Source organism: Martes martes (genome assembly GCF_963455335.1).
Source record: "Martes martes genome assembly, chromosome: 12".
Classification (NCBI taxonomy): domain Eukaryota; kingdom Metazoa; phylum Chordata; class Mammalia; order Carnivora; family Mustelidae; genus Martes; species Martes martes.
Window position 1 is genome coordinate 94,216,603 of NC_137900.1, and position 13,815 is coordinate 94,230,417.

General features: G+C 62.8%; 1 protein-coding gene across 4 annotated transcripts in view; it reads right to left on the minus strand.

Annotated features, from left to right (window-relative positions):
- The window catches only part of COL5A1 (collagen type V alpha 1 chain), a gene marked incomplete at its 5' end in the record, with an annotated part of 148,548 nt that overhangs the window by 39,411 nt on the left and 95,322 nt on the right, over positions 1-13,815 (minus strand). For all 4 annotated transcript variants that reach the window (XM_080819385.1, XM_080819388.1, XM_080819387.1 and 1 more), the window contains 7 exons: positions 2,082-2,135; positions 3,921-3,974; positions 4,692-4,799; positions 7,297-7,350; positions 9,056-9,100; positions 12,355-12,408; positions 13,218-13,262. In XM_080819385.1, the coding sequence (XP_080675511.1) occupies positions 2,082-2,135; positions 3,921-3,974; positions 4,692-4,799; positions 7,297-7,350; positions 9,056-9,100; positions 12,355-12,408; positions 13,218-13,262 (414 nt within the window). The remainder of the gene's footprint in view (positions 1-2,081; positions 2,136-3,920; positions 3,975-4,691; positions 4,800-7,296; positions 7,351-9,055; positions 9,101-12,354; positions 12,409-13,217; positions 13,263-13,815) is intronic.

Consider the following 13,815-nt stretch of genomic DNA (forward strand, 5'->3'; position numbering starts at 1 on the left):
CGGGTCTCCGCCGGGGTGTGCGTGTAAACCCGCGGCGGGACGAGGTTCGCTTGTGCGCGGGGCCGTCTCGGACAGCAGGCGCGGCCGCGCTCCTCCAGATGCCACGTCCTCGGCTTGCCTGTGTGTCCCCAGACCCCAGGAGGGGCAGGGCGACAATTTCTCTCCCACGATGAGTGGACGTTCTGGTCAGTCCTGTTTGGCCGTGGCCCAAGCCATTCCCTTTTATCAAAGTTCATATCTTTGGCCTCTGGCCCCGTCCTTACCGCGGTGGCCACTGGATACAGTTACCACCACTCACGAGCTACAGAATCCCTGGAAATTCCCTGCATGGATGCTTCGGGGCCTGGAACCACGAGCTCACCAGTGCAAGCCCCAGGCCTCACACCGCCCTGCTCGTCAACCACCTCGGTTTCCGCAGTGTCCCCGGTGACCCGTGCCACCAACGCAGGACGGTGGCCCACGGGGGCTTGGGGTGGGGGAGGGGACCCCGGCGTCCGGCCGGCCTCCTGAGCAGCTGGCGGGGCAAGGAGAGAGCAGTGGGGCTCGGACTGGAACGCAGCCCAGGTCGCCGGCCAGGCCTCCACGGCTCCATGTGACCCAGCCGCACGGGGCCTCGATCCCCGCCTGGCCTGGCAGACTCCTCCACGGCCAGCACGGACGTGTGGTCAAATCACAGGACCGAACGCTGAATGTCATGACCCCCACCCCCGGAGAGGCTCCCTGCAGGGTGCTGTCAGAGGTCACGAGGCCTCCGCCAGGAGCCACCCCCTCTGCCCCGTGCATCGGGCAGACACGTTTGTTCACGTGGGTTTGGCTGGTTTGACGCGTCTGTTTCCAGGAGAGCTCACGGTCTCTGCTCCCACCCAGTAAGGACAGTCTGGAGCACACGCTCCGAGCAGGTGCCGCCCCCGCCTGCGCCGGGGGCTGTAGTATGGGGCTCTGTGGGGCAGGCCTGTCCCAGGACACCCAAAAGCTGCACTCCTTCTGAGGCCTGGGGTCCCCCCACATCTCACAGACCGGCCCCTCCGTCCCCACAGGCCCGCGGATCCCGTGTCCTGAGGGGCGGCTCTCAGGCAGCCTCATGTAAGCTCCCGGCCGGGAAGCCTGGGCCAGCAGAGCATCAGGTCAGAGTGGGGGCAGGGCTTCCCCCACCCGTCCCTACAGAGCGCCGAAGTTCACGGCGACAACGGAGAGGACCACAGCACGCCACACTGGGCAGACGCCCTGTGACTACGGCAGCGGGGGAGTAACGAGGGAGAGGAGCTTCCTGAGTCCGGACGTGTGGAAAAGGTGACACACAAAGTAGGAGGAAATTCCTTTTTCTCCTTCTAAACTTAGCCTGGGGGAAACGTCACTTGGGTTGAAAGGGATGAATCCGGGTTTCCGAATGACCGGAGGAGCTGTCGGGTCGTGATGGTCGTTAGAAAGCGCGACGACGTGGATGGAACTAGAGGGTATCGTGCGGACTGAGATACGTCAGTCGGAGAAAGACAACTATCACATGATCTCCCTGATAGGACCAAGTGGAGATGCAACGTGGGGGTTGGGGGGCAGGAGGAGGGTAAACGAAACAGGATGGGATCGGGAGGGAGACAAACCATAAGAGACTCTTAATGTCACAAAGCAAACTGAGGGGGGCCGGGGGGAGGGAGAGAGGGAGAGGGGGGTGGGGTTGTGGACACTGGGGAGGGTCTGTGCTATGGTGAGTGCTGTGAAATGCCTAAACCTGGAGATTCACAGACCTGTACCCCTGGGGATAAAAATACATTATATGTTTATAAAAAAATAATAATAAATTTTTAAAAAAAGAAAAAAGAAAGCACGACGCCCCCCCCCCCACGCCTCCCTCTCCTGCTGCTGCCCTTCCGACCCCACCGCCACCGGCCTCGTGTGCAGGACGAGTCTCTGGCCTGTGGAGCCAAAGGTCACGAGCTCAAGGTCAGCTGTCCGGAAAGCAGTTTTGGCAGCAAAGTGGGTAAAAATAAATGAGATATTATAGAAAATATACCCATATATACCAATAAACCCATACGCCAAGGCAGCAGAACAAGCCGCCTGACCAGAGGCCAGGCTATCCTTACCCGGCCACCCTTCTCTCCGTTGGCACCAGGAAAGCCAGGAAATCCAATAGAACCCTGGAAGAGAGGTGATCGATGAAGAGGTGTGAGAGCCGGGCCACAGGGTGAGCCATGCTACACGTGCAGTGCGCAGCCTCAGACACAACTACACGCCCCAACCCACCCATCTGTCCACACACCCACCTATCCCTCCAACCGTCCATCCGTCCATCCAGCCACGCGTCCTTCTATCTGTCCACTCACCCATCTATCCGTGTATCCATCCACTCACCCATCCACCCGTCCATCAACCCCCGCTGTCCATCCACCCACCTAACGATCTATCCACCTGTCTACCCGCCCACCCATCCATCCACCCACCCATCATCCACCACCCACGCGTCGCCCACCCTCTCCATAAAAGTTTCCTGAGCAGCTCATAGAGTCCACATCTAAAAACCAAAGCTGTCTTAACCATGCTTCTCCGTTCTCCCTTTCTCCACAACCACGTCTTCAAAAGGCTGGTGCTTGGGAGGAACAGGCCTCACAGATCCCTGAGACGAACCAGAGGTGACGTGTGGATCTCACGTTTAGATACTTTGTTTACTGTGCCTGTTGTCATGTTTTGTCACCTTCCCAGAACACCTCTAAATAAAGCAGAGCAGCTCGCAGAGTCCGAAATCAATGCAAATTTATGCCCTGACTGTAGCGACTCACAGCTGTCCCTTCTAGAAACCTACAAGGGGCACGCGGACAAACGACGCACTCGGGACTCTGTGCGGTGAGTACTCAGACACCTACGAGCTGAGCTTCCCCGTGACACGAAGGCACCCCCGCGCTCACATTCAAAGGTGGGGGTGACTGTCTTCAGAATGGGTCCCGACTCTCCGTGCGGCTCGAGATCCTGACCTGAGCATGTGCCTAGGTCAGGAAAAGCTCACACACGTCCAAGCCTGGCACTTCTCACAGGGGCTGAGCGTGGCCCATCCCCTCCCCCGCGCCCACCTGCCGATCCAGGCAGGAGACCGAGCCACGGACACCCGGGTGTAGGTCCCACAGAGCTCCGTGCCTGCATCCAGGCGCTCCCAAGGACTTTCAGAACGGCCAGGCAGCCTCCAAGTTCCACCCTTGCCTTCCAAGGACACTGCCTGAACTTGAACCACACACCCTCAAACGTCTCTCGGCTCTGCCCACCGAGGGTCACGCACTTCAGGAGAGAAAACCTGTCCATCAGCCCCTACCCTAACCCCCAGGGCACCTCCCCGCCCATGAGACAGAGCCTGGGAGTCTGGAGCCGCCCGGGAGCCAGGAAGGCAGGAAGGCACCGACATAAACCTGGAGAGACAGGAGCTCTCCTCCTCCACTAATTATGTCTCCGGTGCAGGCGGCTGGTTATTTTTTAAGGAAGAAACATGAATAATAAAAGATGAGTTTTGAAAAAAAAAATCATGTTTTAAGTGATTTCCAAACCCTCGAGGAGCTGTTTCACTTAAAGCAGGACATGATTTTCATATGAGGAAGGTTTCATCTCCCTTTGACGCTCAGTTACGAGCAAATAACCTTCCAGTCTCCAGGGTGAAGCAGAGGTGAGCGCGGCTTCTCGGGTGCCCGGTGGAGAGAAAGCAGCGGCCACGGCTGCCTGCAGCCCTCGGCTCCGGCTGGCTTTGCCCCCTGCTCTGAAAGGCTCTGCTAACGGTCCCAGCACCTCCTTCCAAACTGGCCAGACTAATGCCAAAGGCTGTGAACACGGCGGGGGACAGGGGCACGCAGCAGCCTCCCCAGGAGCGGCGACCGGGCAAGAGGGAGCAGGGCAGGCAGGAGCCCGGAGGGGGTGTCCAAACACCTGACGTGCCCACAGATTACCTTGGGCCCTTGTCTTCCTGGGTAACCCGGTAATCCCGGCACTCCGAGTTTTCCCTGGGGAGAGACAAGGCGTTGTGTTATCCGTCCGGCACCATCCTCCTCCGTCCACGTTCTCAGAGCAGAGAAAACCAGCACGTGTCAGCGGGGGCCCCGAGCGGGCTGTGGTTTCCAAAGACCGAAGGACTCAGAGAGACCCCCTGCCTGCCCCCTGGGATGGCGTTTCCCGAAAATCCTGCCTTAGCCAGTTAGAAAAGCCAAGGTTCCTCAAGTAGAGACAATATGATGCTGAAGCAAAAGCAACTTGAGCCAAATCTTCCACAAAAGAACTTTTACCCTTGAGATTCTGTTTAACCCTTTGTAAAAGCGTCCTAGCCTTGGGGCAAGACGGGGCGCTCTGGGAGCCCACCCCCGTGCCAGGGCGGAGGGGAAGGGCGGGGCGGCCTCCCGCAGCCCGAGTGCAGGCTAAGGACAGCTGCAGGAGCCCCACATGCTAGACAAAGCCGGGGCTGCTGGGGCTCCCGCCCCAGGCTCTGGGAACCCTGCGAGAAGGAGCTCTCCCGGGTTGCTGGCAAAGTGCTCAGAAAGGCCCGGCTCAGGACGAGAAAACGATGAGCCTGTCAACAGCCGAATTCCCTGGGAAGGCTGGCAAGGGTGCCAGGGAGGCAAAGGGGGCAGGACCCGAGTCAGATCACACCCATCCCCCCAGGGGGCCTCAGCCTGGCGGAGTCAAGGCCATTGGAAGGTTCTGATGGAGGGTCCCAAGTCACATACCTTCTCCCCAGGCGGTCCCAGGGGACCAGGGTCGCCATTCGGACCTCCACGACCCTTCGGGCCCTCGGGGCCATCCTCTCCTCTAGGACCAGGGGGGCCGATCTCCCCCTGCAAGTCAGAAAAGAGAAGGTGAGGGAGAACCCCCCAGTCTCACCCCCACCACACGACTCCCAGCAGCCCGTCTGGGCCTGAGAGTCCGGGTAAGACCTTGTGGCAGGAGCCACTCAGCCCACCAGGCGGCCCCAAGCAGATGGAACGTGCTCGGGTCAGACAAAACCAGAGCGGCGTGCAGGCTACAGGGCTCTGCTGACCGGCCAGGCCGCCCCTCTGCACAGACGTAGGCGGCTCTCTTCTCAAGGCCACAGGCTCCTGCCTCCCAGTTACCTTCTCCAAATGAGCCCCTCTCGGCTGAGATGTCCGCTAAACACAGGAACTCTGAGTCACTACTTCTCCAAACACAGAAGAGCCCGTGCACGGGGACCCGCTTTTTCCCTTGAAGCCCCAGGAGGCATAGGGACGGACCACAGCCCCTGGCCAGGCAGCTGTCTGAGCACGGCTGGCACACAGGAGACCACGGCACGTGTCCCGGAGATGACAGGGTCCCAACACTGCCCCATCCAACGTGCCTATGGTACGGATGGGGAGGCCTGGGCCCAGGCAAGAGCGAGGGTCTGGGGGCTTGCCGAGGTCATTGGCCGCCCGCCAGCCAGCGTCTGAGCGTCCACCCTGGCTCTCTGCCCATTGCCAGCCCTCCCTCTGATCACCGGCTCCCCCATGTCCCATGACTGCAGCACAGTCATGCCACCCACAACAAAAACGCACGCCACACAGATGAAGACCAGAGACTCCCCTATACGTAAGGTCCAGCCTGTCTGCAGGCCCAGGTCCCTGGGTCCCTAACAAGCGTTTTTCTCCATTAACAAGAGTCCTTCACACATTTACTGAGCACCTAGAAAATGCGACGTGCTGGGCAGAAATTTCTCTGGAGGAAATTAAAATGGATGACTCGGACTTCCTAGCTGAGGAAAGGTCCCAGCCCCAGTCCCACCCTCTCCTAATTCCAACAGCGGGCCCGCGGACGGAGCCGGGCATGTGCCTGACGAATGTCTTTTGTGCAACCTCTTCTGAAAATGCGTCCTTGTAATACAGACCCTAAAGGCGGGCTGCCTTATTGGAGCCAGAAAAAAAAGGACTTTGACCAGCCGAACAGAGAGGCCCCTTCGATGTGGGCCATCGGGGTCCTGTCACCATGGAGAAAGTTCTAGAACGGCGATGTGCGGCAGGAACATAACGGGGACATAACTGTGAACCCGTTCTCTCCCTTTTATTCCTCCTCCTTTGATAGACGCCAAGACTGCTTCTGCCTTTTGAGCTTGGGACGTCGCGCCGAGCGTGTGGGGCTCGGGGGCTCCGGCGTGTTCTGAAAAGGCACCTGCAGGCCCGCCTTGTCAGGGAATAATTTTGGCAGCCACGTGACGGCCCTGGGTCAGCTGATAGCCGCCCATCCAGGAGTGCGTCCGTGCCCGCCGGGCCGCCCAGGCACCTGCTCCCTCCTGCCTGGCCTGGGCTCACTCTGAGGCTGGGGGCGGGGGGAACCTTCGAAGTGCCCGCAACGCAGTGTGTGGCCGCGGCCCGCTCCCCGGACACTCCCTGCCGCACTGTCTGCATCAGCCTCTCCTCATTTAGATGAAAACGCGGCCGGGGGCTTTCTGCGGGACACCTGCCTAGTGAGCCACCTCCTCCTCCCCCAGCACCGGCCGGCTGCCTCTGGAGCGGAGGTGAATTTTTTTTTTTTTTTTTTTTTTAGATTTTTTATTTATCTATTTGACAGAGAGAGAGATCACAAGTAGGCAGAGAGGCAGGCAGAGAGAGAGGGAGAAGCAGGCTCTCCACCCAGCAGAGACCCCGATGCGGGGCTCGATCCCAGGACCCTGAGACCATGACCTGAGCCGAAGGCAGAGGCCTTAACCCACTGAGCCACCCAGGCGCCCCGCGGAGGTGAATTATTGATTGAAACGACGGGTTTGTTGCAGCTTCTGATCGCCCAGGATGAGGTTACAGACACAGGGGCTGCCCTGGGTCCTCAGAATACGCAAGAACACTTAGCGGACCGAGATCCTGCGGGGGTGGGCAGGGACCCCGGCCCTCCCCGGACGGAGGGCAGCCCCTCCCCTCTGCTCCCCACAGTGCTCCCACCCTCTGAGCCAAAGGAACTGCTCTGCTGTCCAGAGTGCCGGCCGGAACCAGGGCACAGGGGCTAGGTGGCCACAGGTGACCCCAGTAATGGGGCTTAATACCAGACAAGAGTCACCGTGGCTCTGAGCCAGAAATGAGGGGCCAGTGGTGGGGGAGACACGCACAGAGCCAGGCCTCTGGGCCCCCAGTTGTCCCTGCCTAAGGGCCTAGAGCTCCCAGGGAGGCTTCACCTTTAGAGAAGCTGACCTATGGCCCCAAACACCCCGGCCTTCCTGCCCCGCCCCACAGCCCCGCCCCCAGGCCCACCTGCAGCCCCGCCCCAGCCCCTCTCCTGACCCTCCAAGGCCCCTCCCCACAGCCCTGCCCCTCCCCCAACCCCACCCCTGCCCCGACACCCCAAAACACTCACCCGATCACCCTTGATGCCCATGTCTCCTTTAAACCCAGGAAAGCCGTCTTCACCCTGACAAGGGACGAGACAGTGCCCGGGATGCATGAAAGAGCCCACCTCCCGGATGGCGGCCCCCACAGTCAGCACAGGGCCCCCAGCCGCACAGCCACGGCCCAAGCAGGAGACGCGCCAGGTGGGGGGCTGCTGAGTGAAGGGCGTCCCCCTAACCCTTTGCGGTCGTGGGGCTAAGCCGGCGATCTGCAGCCCAGCACCCCCCACCCCCGCACAGCTGGGCACAGCTGCCTCCCCCCCCAGCTGCCTCCGGTCCGGGCACCGCTGGGGCCCAGTAACCGCTGACCAGCGAGGAGCAGAGGGGGCTCTTCTGCCCCACGGAAACCAGGACCAGCGAGCGCTGCAGGCAGGGAAGGGCCTGGGGCTCAGGCAGTCCTGCTGTGGGGCCAGCCCTCTGTGACGGTCCTGCCTTTTCTGGCCCAGCAGGACACGTTCCTGCTGTTGGTGAATCTGGGGATTCACACACGTCAGTGGCCTGGGGTCCACTCGAGTCCACAGAGACACCCCCAGAGACCCTCAGGAGGGTCACACAGGCCTACCCGGCTCGCGCTTCCCTCCCAGTGTCCAGGCCCTGCATCCCGACCTGCCTCGTCCACCCGGGGCCCGGCCCTCAACACCCAGGCCGGCCAGGAGCTCACACCCAGAGGGAGGCAGCTTTCTGGGACAAGGCGCGAACGCGTTCCTCCTCAGGCCGCCGCCGCTCCGTGAAGTGCCAGGGGCTCACCCGCAGCAGCCTCAGAGGGGCCAAGTTCCCGGGTTCCCGGGGGGCGATTCCTCACCCCCCTCCCTGCCCAGAACCAACTCGGGGCAGCACAGTGACCCTCCTGGAGGAGAGGCCTGCCCTGTGCGACCCAATCCACATTCTCCTGGGCAGCCCGGTCTTCAGCTAAGGACAAAAGTGACAAGACAAATGTGGCGTTCTGGGGGCTCCGGGCAGCCCCTCCAGCAGGATGCAGGGCCTGGGTGGACGGGCCAGGAATTCGGGGAGACGGGACCTGCTGCCGGGGACAAGGTCTGCCCTGTGGGGAGTGTGCACGTCCCTGACCCTTTGGCCCTCCGTCCCCACACTTCAGATGCCCCAGAACGAGGGCTCGGTCTGCCTCGCCCTGGCCACTCCCCGGAGGGAGCTCCCCAGAGGGAACCGAGGCAGCGTGTGCGCGCCTGCCTTCACCAGGAAGCCCTCTGAGAACAGAGACGGGCCGGGGGGTGGAGCAGACGCCACCACACGGAGGTTCTGGCTTCCCTGCCACCCCTGCCTAGTGTGGTCCTGTGATCAGCCACCTCGGGACTGGCAGGTGCCCAGGAGAGGACCCACGCCGGGCGCAGCCGTTGGCCATGGCGGCAGCACTTTCCCTCCACGCCCGACTCCGTGGCAGTGCGAGGGGCTGTCCCTCCCCTTGCGAGGCAGCCACGTGGGAGTGGGGCGTGGGACGTCCACAGCCTCTGCAGGTGAGGGGCGGGCTGTGTGCTGGGCAGGGGTTGCAAAGCCCCAGCCACTCAACCCCGCCAGGAGGGACACCCACAGCCTGTCCTCTTGGACACGTTTTTCCTTTTGCAAACAGCCTGGCCCGCAGGTGCACCAACCCCTCCGTCTCAGAGGCCACGGCAGCCTCAGCTGTGGCCAACGCTGTCCCAGTGGACCACCTGCCGGAACCCTGCCCTGGGAACCCCGCTGTGCGCCGCGCCGGCAGGAGGCGACACTCACCTTCTCGCCCTTGGTGCCCTTCAGGCCGCGGATGCCGTCCGCCCCCTGCGCAAACACAAAGGGAAGCAAGCGAGTCAGAGGCTCTCGGAGCTCTCGGAAGAAAGGCTCTACACCCCGAATGCCAAGGAGGGAGAGCGCTCGGCAGCCCCAGCCCAGACAGCCTCCCTCACGCTCCCAGTCTCAAAGGAAGGGCTCCCTGGGCTCACAGAGAAACCTCCTGTCCTCACATCCCACGCGAGGCCCCCCGTGTCTGTGATTCCCAGGTGGCCTCCACAGGCATCCCACCCTCTTCCAGAAACCTCCGCCTTCCTGAGGTCCGGGGAGCAGGTGGGCTCTGGAATGAGGTCCCGGCCCCAGCTCTGTGGCCTCTGACACGGTCCCAGGTACCTGGTGCCTCAGTTTCCTCATTTGGGAAGTAGGGGTGAAGACCAGCATTACCTTGTTCCTGCTGGTGGAAGGGGGACGCCAGACAAGCCCCAGGTCCCAGTGGGCGCTCAGTTACCAAGAGCAGTGTGCTACGGTCATTCGGTATTACTATTAATACATGACCGCAGGTATGATCGTATTAATCACCAACTAATAATAAGGACAGCACCGCCAGTAATAATCAGCTCGGGACGTACCTCATCTCTGGGCCAAACAAGAACTGTAAGGGACAGACGTGTCCTCTTCCCTGTGCCCCCACCCCATGCCAGCGCCGCGCCCAGGCCATCCGTGGCATGGTGTTAAGTGGCCACGGCCTGGGCCCTCCGAGCAGGGAGCAGAACTGACCGCTGACTCCCAGAGACCAGCTGCCCGCAGGACCCCAGAGAGAGGCCGGGCCCCCCATCAGCCTCCAGCTGAGGCTGCCGACAGGACAGAAGGGCCAACTCCCGGGACCCTCAGCGGCCAGCGGTCCTCTGGTGGCGAGAAGTTTGCATGGCCTATGCGGTTTGCCCGTCTTCCTGGGGACTGAGGAGGGGCTCTAAGCAAAGCTGGGGCCGGACGCGGAGCTGGGACAGGCCTCAGGGGTGCGGCCTCCTGCCGCCCCGACGCACTGCAGGCCCCATTGGCCCCAGGCGACCTTATGCCTCCGGGCAGACGGGAGGCGTGGTTACCCTGAAACCCTGATGCCCTGGGGGCTCTGGCACCAGCCTCCTCCCTCTCCCCGTGCTGGCGGGGTCGGGGGGGGGGGGGCTTCCCCTGCCCACCTCTCCTGGACCTGAGGTCAGAGGTCAGGAGAGTGCTGCCCAGGGGACAAACAGACTGGGTCTTGGAGCCCCGGCCCTCCTGACATCCAGGGCTGGGTGACCATGTCATGGGGCTGCCCTGTTACAGAGCAGGGGGCGGGGCAGCGTCCCTGACCTCTAGCCATCAGATGACGGTAGGCGCCCCCCAAGTTGTAATGGTCAGAAATGTCCCCCGATGTTCCCCAGGGGGCACGAATGCGCCCTGGTTGGTGGAGTACCACGGGATGCCAGCATCCCCTGTGGCCCTCGCGGGCCAGCCCTGGGGGACCGGAAGCAATGGGGCCCAGAGAGCGACAGGGCTTTGCCCAAGGCCTTGAGAGAATTCGTATTCGTCTTCCCCCGGCCCGCCCGGCTCCCGCAGGCTCGCAGAGCGGTGGGGTGACCCTGCTGGCAGTCAGGCCCACGCAGTTGCCCTCGGGAAGGTCGGGGAAGTGGAGGTTCACAGAGGGGCGCTTCCCCGGAAGCAAGGGAGAAGAGCCGGGCCGCGCTCACCGAGGGCCGGCCCTACCGGAGACCGCACGCCACCTCTCCGCCCTGCGCAGTCCCCTCCCTGGGGGGCCCGCCGCCCCTCCGGCCGCAGACTCCTTCCGAAGCCCGGGAAGGAGAAGCGACTTCTCCAATGACAAGAGCGCCCGGCGCGGCTCGTCCTCCCTCTCCGCGCTTCCAAGTCTAAGTGGCTCACTGGTGGCGTGAATGAATTTTAATCAGACAGACAAGATAAGAGCATCCTCCATAAACATTTTACCGCAAACACCTACAGCTCGCAGACACAGCCCTGTGCAATTAGCCATGTATGGGGCCGGCAGGCACTTTTTTCTGTGACAGAATTTGTAAGATAAACCTGCGAGAGCTCACATTATCAGCATTTCCGCTGAATAATCATCCCGGCACGACTCAGTAGGCGAACTGGTAAGAGCCTGCTTCGGGGAGAAAGCATGGCCTCCAAGGGCTCCGGGCCCCGGGAAGTCCGTCTGCGGCGGCTTGGGCCCTCGGAACGCCACGCTTCCCGGGACACGCAGCAGGGCGGGTCGGGGACCAGCCCCGGGGCTCTGGGTTCGGAAGAAGCAGGTCTGGGTCTGAGTCCTGCTGAGGCACCGACGTTAGGCTGACTTGGGGCCCGTGACTGCACCCTGAGCTCCCAGCCTCTCTGTCCTCCGCCCGCAGGCCGGCCGCTCGCTCCGGGGCACGAGGATGCTCGGGAGACGTAAGCGCCCAAACGATGCGGGGCAGGCCCGGGAGCCCGTGCGTGTGTTCACGCAAATTCCTCGGGCTGCGCTGGCTGTGTGTGCGCACATTGTGCATTTCCCTGCACAGCAAGTTACAACCACTTGGAAGGAAAGACTCCATCAGCTTTCTTCAAGCCCCGAAGCCGCCTGGAGCTCTCAGACACGACGCCGCATTGTTCTCAGAGAAGGGAGAACTCTGCCACCCCGCCCCACCCCCGCCCAGCACGCGTTCCTGGGACACATCCCTCTCCGCATAACCGCGCCCGACGTGTCCAGAGCCAGCGCGGCTGGAGACCACGTTACGCGACTCAAACATGGTCCGCCCTGGCGGACTAGCCAGGCCCGGCGTTGGGATCTGCTCCGGAGCTCTGTGCCCCGCTGGACCAGGTTCTGGGAGGCCTTCAGCGGCAGAAACGCAGCTGGGGATGAATGGCCATCTCCCACCAGCGGCTCCCCACCCCCACCCCGCCGCCGCCGCTCCGTCTGCCCCGGTGCTGTCCACAGGGACGGGCTCGCGCTCTCCAGACGTGCAAAGGCCCCGGAAGCTGCCCTCTGGGCACCCCCCAGGAAAGTGTCAGGCTCTTCACCTTGGCTGAGGCGTGCGTCCCTTTGGGGCTTGGGAGGGAACAGGCCCTAGGTGACAACTAGAGCGGTGTCCCAACAGATGGACAGAGAGCCACCGTCTTGCTGTGTTATCGTGACACACAGAGACGTCCCCTGCTGGGGATCAGCCCCATCTGGCCGCCTGCCCAGCCCCTCTGTCCCAGGATCCAACGAGCCCGGGAGGACCAGGGCTGCTGTGCCCCACAAGCCCAACCTTGACCTACAGGAAGCCGAATCTCACCTTGACTCCTCGAGGACCCGGATAGCCGATTGGGCCCTGGGGGCCAGGCGGACCCTGAAACCAAAGGGGGGAGACCATTACCTCCGACCCGGGGGGGCAGGCGCTCTGTGTCCTCCCCGCGCAGCCGGAAGGCTTGCCTTCCCCCAGCTCCGAGCAGAGCGGACATCCCAGATCAGACCCTCGGGAGAGGCTCCTCGGGAGACACGCAGGACCTGCTCCCACGGGACCCAGCCCCCCGGGAAAGCAGACGCGCACGCTGCGTCCCGTGAGGAGAACACCAGGGACCGACCCAACGGCAGCCCCAGCCCGGCAGCTGGGGAGTGGGAGTGGGGCAGCGAGATGGGGAGGGGGCTCTGATGCTTTGGGAGGGCGGCTGCCCTGACGGGAGCACAGTCCCCACAGAGGCAGCTCGGATGACGTGGGACAGCTGCCGGCTGGGGCAGGAGACAAGGGCTGGCCATGTGGGAGGGGATGCCGGTGACAGCCAACAGGCCTTGCTCACCACTGTCCCAGTGCACCGAGCGGGGCGGGCCCAGGGAGGGCTGGGGATACCATGGGAGGCACAAGGGGACTTTGGCTACAAACAGGGTGGCAGACCCTGGGGACTCAGGCTGCCTGGAGACTCCTTCCCACCTTCAAACCCCCAAGTCCTGGACCCCAAACCAACAATGGTAACGGATCAGGAGGAGCCCCGCCCTGTCACCAGGCTTCTTTGTGGCCCAGGTGACGGCTGTGCCTGCAGCCCCATGTGCAGTAACCAAGGGGTGTGGACGGGTCACAGGGCTCTGCGTGGGAGGAGGTCCCCAGGTACAGACACCAGAGGGAGAGCCTGGCTGCTCCCACTCATGTCATTCTGAACCCACCTGGCCTCCTTTCTCTCCTGGAGGGCCTTCTTTGCCAGGGTGTCCCTGTCATGAGAGAGAAGGCAGGTGTTAGTCGGTGACCGGCCCCCACAGCTGTGGTCACATGTGGGAGGGAGAGCCAGGCCCCCATCTCCTTCCCCCCCCCACCCCCAGCCAGAGATGCGGACGTCAAAGGCATCGGGCAGCTGAGCCCGGAGGTCACTCCCAGCCACGGGCCCCGAGCCAAGTCCTTCAGCCCGGACCCTCGGCTGCCCCCTCCGTACGTGCGCTCTGTGCGGGCCCAGTGATGACCTGAGCTGGCATGGAGGAGGATGTGCGTGGACCCATGGGCGGGATCTTCCCATAATGATGTCACCGGCCCAGCCCGCCCCCAAGTGCAGGTGAGCCAGGACCGGGACCACAAGGCATTTGCTCCGCAAGGATTCTGTGCCGAGGGAGGAGGGATGATACGGGACCGGGGGTCTGGACACGCCACAGTGGGCAGGCACCACACTGTCTGCAGGACACTCTAGCGCTGGGAGACATGTCGGGGCGGGGGGCAGGCTGGTGCCAGGACAGAGGCCACGCCCTGTCATTCGCCTGGGGTCCGGGTGCATCC